The sequence below is a fragment of the Triticum aestivum genome, chromosome 1B, assembly GCF_018294505.1.
Source record: "Triticum aestivum cultivar Chinese Spring chromosome 1B, IWGSC CS RefSeq v2.1, whole genome shotgun sequence".
NCBI lineage: Eukaryota > Viridiplantae > Streptophyta > Magnoliopsida > Poales > Poaceae > Triticum > Triticum aestivum.
Window position 1 is genome coordinate 75,983,801 of NC_057795.1, and position 4,042 is coordinate 75,987,842.

Genomic DNA, 4,042 nt, shown 5'->3' on the forward strand with positions numbered 1-4,042 from the left:
TTAAGATATATGAAAATTTCCTCACACATGAACATTTCTTTTCACGCACAGGAATACTCCATAAAATTGCTAGACATTTTAATAAGTAGATGAAATTTTGCTTTCATGGACATGGAAATATTTTACAATGTCTTAATTTTAATTATTTATTGAAATGATTATATATATATTTTTCTAACTTTTAGGTATTTCTGTGCGTGCGTAGGCCCGAAAATAGCGTGCGTCGGCCCGCAGCAATTCCGGGCGTGGGAAGCCCATGCGAGCGAGGCGCCGCTGCAGAAGGCCCGCCCCACATTCATCTTCCTCCGCTCGCGAGACTACTAGGGTTTACTACACTATCGTCTCCTCTCCTCCGCGGCGGACATCTCCGAGGTCGAGCGGCGGCGGCTACGATCGGTCGTGCTCTAGGTAAGGCACCGCCGTTTCTCGCCTCTCCTCTCCTGAGAGACCCCTCCCTGTTCGTGCGATGGTTCTCCTTCCCCGATTCGACATGTACGCGCTTTTTTTTCTTCTCTTTTTTGGATTCGCTTTCTTGATTGACAGGGGAAACCAAACCTGTACCAGTATATAATATCATCCGTAAAGTTTGTTAATGTTGTAAAGCCATTCTCTTAGGTGGTAGTAGTACTAGAAAGTAAGCTTTTAATTTGCAACTGATCGAGTACTAGCCTAGGGTTGCAGCAAGCTGCTGCATTTCTAGTTGAGCTGATATTAGATTGGCGTTATCTAGCAATAATAAGTGCACCTTGTGAACTCATCGGCTGTGGCAAAATGATTGATTTCCCTACTTTCTTTCTTGCCCAACCGAGAGCTGCATGCTCTGGTTTTCATGTTCAGATTCAGCGATTGGTAGTAATTCTGCTTGCAGAAATGTTTGCGTCGATTCTAGCTCGTTTATTAGTAGTAATCATGGTGGTAGCTAGTTTAATTTAATGATGTTGGCCTGGAGCGTCAATTTTTCTTCCTAACAATCTAGACACAGATAAGGTGCTAGCTAGCTACTTTAATAAATCAATCTCCATGCTTATGAAGAACACACAAGTTTTGTATGGATACAGAAGATGCTAAAACTTCGTCAATACTATATTCTACGTAATGAGTGTGTGTCGCCAGTGTGATGATGATCTCCATCTATCTTCACATGCATTATTTATTCTAATATATCGTAAGTTTGATGAGGCCAGCTCTTTGGTTGTTTTCTCAACCTTGATGTATGTTACCTGATGATTGGTACAGCTGAATTGAATTTGTTCGATGGAGGACCTACCGGAGGCTCTGCTGACTGAGATTCTCAAGAGGATCACCAGGACAAGTGATCTCAATTATCTTTCCCTTGTGTCAAAGCAGCTCTACAAGATAGAGGGGAATCAAAGGGGTGCTGTCCGTGTTGGTTCTGGTCTTTGCACCACTACAAAAGCACTGACATCGTTCTGCGCCCGCTTCCCAAATCTGCGGAAAGTGGAAATCGATTACTCTGGTTGGATACCTGGACATGGAAAGCAGTTGGACAACAAAGGCCTTTCTGTGTTTTCATCTCACTGTTCCTCGCTGATTGACCTCACCTTAAGCTTCTGCTCATGCATCGATGACTCTGGGCTTGCTTGTTTAGCTTATTGCAAGACATTGGTTTCTCTCAGGCTCAACTCCGCACCAAAAATAACGTCAGTTCGGCTTTTCTCGGTTGCAGTTGGTTGCACAAGTCTATCTGCTCTCCACCTTATCGATTGTGAGAAAATCAACACTGTAGAGTGGCTGGAATACCTTGGTAGGGATGGATCGTTGGAAGAGCTTGTAGTGAAGAATTGCCAAGGAATCAATCATCACGACTTCCTAAAGTTTGGTTCTGGATGGATGAAGCTCCAGAAGTTTGAGTTTGAGAGGAAAAGAGACAGATTTGATTGTCTTCCAGGTGATGTGGTCTATGACTCCTCGTACGATGCTCACAGCATGGATGTATATGATTTCTGCTGTGAGAGTTTGAAGGATTTAAGGTTGGCACATATTAAAACTTGGCCAGAAGTAGGACTTCGTGTTCTCCTTGGGAAGTGTAAAGGATTGGAGAAGCTTTGCCTTGAGTATGTTCGTGCCCTAAATGACAATGACATGATTGCATTGTCTCGGAGCTGCAGCAACCTTAAAAGCATCTTACTTAGGCTCAACCTGCAGCGCTACTCTAGTGATGTCAGCTATTGTGAGACCAGGACGTCTTTTACTGATAACAGCCTTTACGCTCTAGCCAACTGCCGTATGCTTCAGACGGTAGACCTCAGCTTTACAGGATGTTCCCCTGACTGGCCATCAGAAATAGGATTCACACAGCAGGGTTTTCTTGTGCTCATTCAGTCCTGCCCGATTCGTGTTCTCGTGCTCAACAACGCCAACTTCTTTGATGACGAGGGGATGAAGGCCCTCTCATCCTCACCACATCTGGAGACACTCGAGCTTATATTGTGTCATGCGGTAACTGATGCTGGGATGCGCTTCATTGCGCACACGCCATGCTTGAGTAATCTCACACTTCGGGTGTGTCATTACATTACTGATGTTGGAGTGGCTGAACTGGGGCGAGCACATAAGTTAGAGTCTTTGGTCATTGAGTATTGTGGTGAGGTCTCTCCGCAAGCTGCGCAGGGTGTTGCCAAGTCAGTTCACTACACCAAGTACTCTTCAGATGCCCTTATGAAGATAATTGGTCTTGGCATCTATTGATGAAGTGGTCTCCAAAATTTTCAGTATGAATTTGCTGCTGAAGCCATTAAGTTGTTCGGTGTGCATCATTGCACAAGCCTGTGCATCATCCGACCTAGATTCACTTGTCTGGACTTTCTATCGCCTTCTACCTTTACTGCTATGGTTTTTCTGTATGACAGTCTAATGATGATCTTTGGACGGCATCTGGTGAATGAAACTTTAATAGCAGGCACAACTCATTCTTGTTGCGTAATTTCTACTCTATATATAGCTGTTTTGTAATCCGCACAAATCGGCCCCAAGATTCCATGTTTTTGCCTGTTTGGTAGTATTGTTTCTCTAAGAATGTTGTGAACCCTTTTTACTACGCAGGGGATTTTGAAGACATATATTTCTGCCTGCTATTTTTGTGTGGAAATTTTGGTATGGATCAGTGTGGTAATGGTCAATGTTTCACATGGACCTGTGGTACAAAGGCGGCATGCTTGTTTTGTTGGAATTGATTTATTGGGGATGTCTTTTCATTGCTTCTCAAAATATATAATTTACGAGTAGTTACTAGCATAATTTGGATTTTTAGATTCCACGATTACAAATGCAGTGTAGTCATCTCATGGAAGCTGATGTACAACCGAAACTTGAACCACTGAAGGCATATAACATAGCTGTGTGCTAATTACATGCTTGAAACTAGAAGGGGCTTGCATTTCTGTTTATACCTTGCAAAAGTATGATGAGTACTCAGAATTGAGTACACCATTTGAGAAGATCGTATCTTAAAATTGGAGAAGCCAGCGCCGAACTTTGGTTGTGATTGCCGTGTACTAAGTTCAAATCTGGATGAGAAACTGAACTCTAAAAAGTATTGGTTGTGATTGTCACATACTAAGTTCAAATCTGGATGAAAAACTGAACTCTTAAAAACTATTACTCGCTCTGTTCCAAAATATATGTAGAACGTTTTTTTAGGCAATATATGTAGAACGTTTTGGTAGGCTAAAGGTCCTACTTGCTCACATGAACTTTTTTGAAACTGTGAATAGTTTTTCCGAAACCCGTGAACATAATTTTTTGAATCGGTGAACTTTTTTAATCGACCACATTTTTTGAAGGGGAGCCTTGGCGCAGTGGTAAAGCTGCTGCCTTGTGACCATGAGGTCATGGGTTCAAGTCCTGGAAACAGCCTCTTACAGAAATGTAGGGAAAGGCTGCATACTATAGACCCAAAGTGGTCGGACCCTTCCCTGGACCCTGCGCAAGCGGGAGCTACATGCACCAGGTTGCCCTTTTTTTGGGAGAAAAATGTTTGAAATTCACAAACATTTTTTGTTTTGACGAACATTTTGGAAAT

At 42.7% G+C, this 4,042-nt stretch overlaps 1 protein-coding gene across 2 annotated transcripts; it reads left to right on the forward strand.

Moving 5' to 3' along the window:
- The first annotated feature begins 247 nt into the window (after positions 1-247).
- LOC123108237 (F-box/LRR-repeat protein 14) lies at positions 248-3,146 on the forward strand. Of its 2 annotated transcripts, none has more exons than XM_044530068.1 (2): positions 248-408; positions 1,237-3,144. In XM_044530068.1, exon 2 carries the CDS (start codon positions 1,255-1,257, stop codon positions 2,707-2,709), a length of 1,455 nt encoding a protein of 484 aa, XP_044386003.1. In that variant the 5' UTR covers positions 248-408; positions 1,237-1,254; the 3' UTR covers positions 2,710-3,144. The 2 variants fall into 2 exon arrangements, with proteins under 2 accessions (XP_044386003.1, XP_044386008.1); XM_044530073.1 differs by having other exon boundaries at positions 321-492; positions 1,237-3,146.
- Positions 3,147-4,042: the final 896 nt, after the last annotated feature.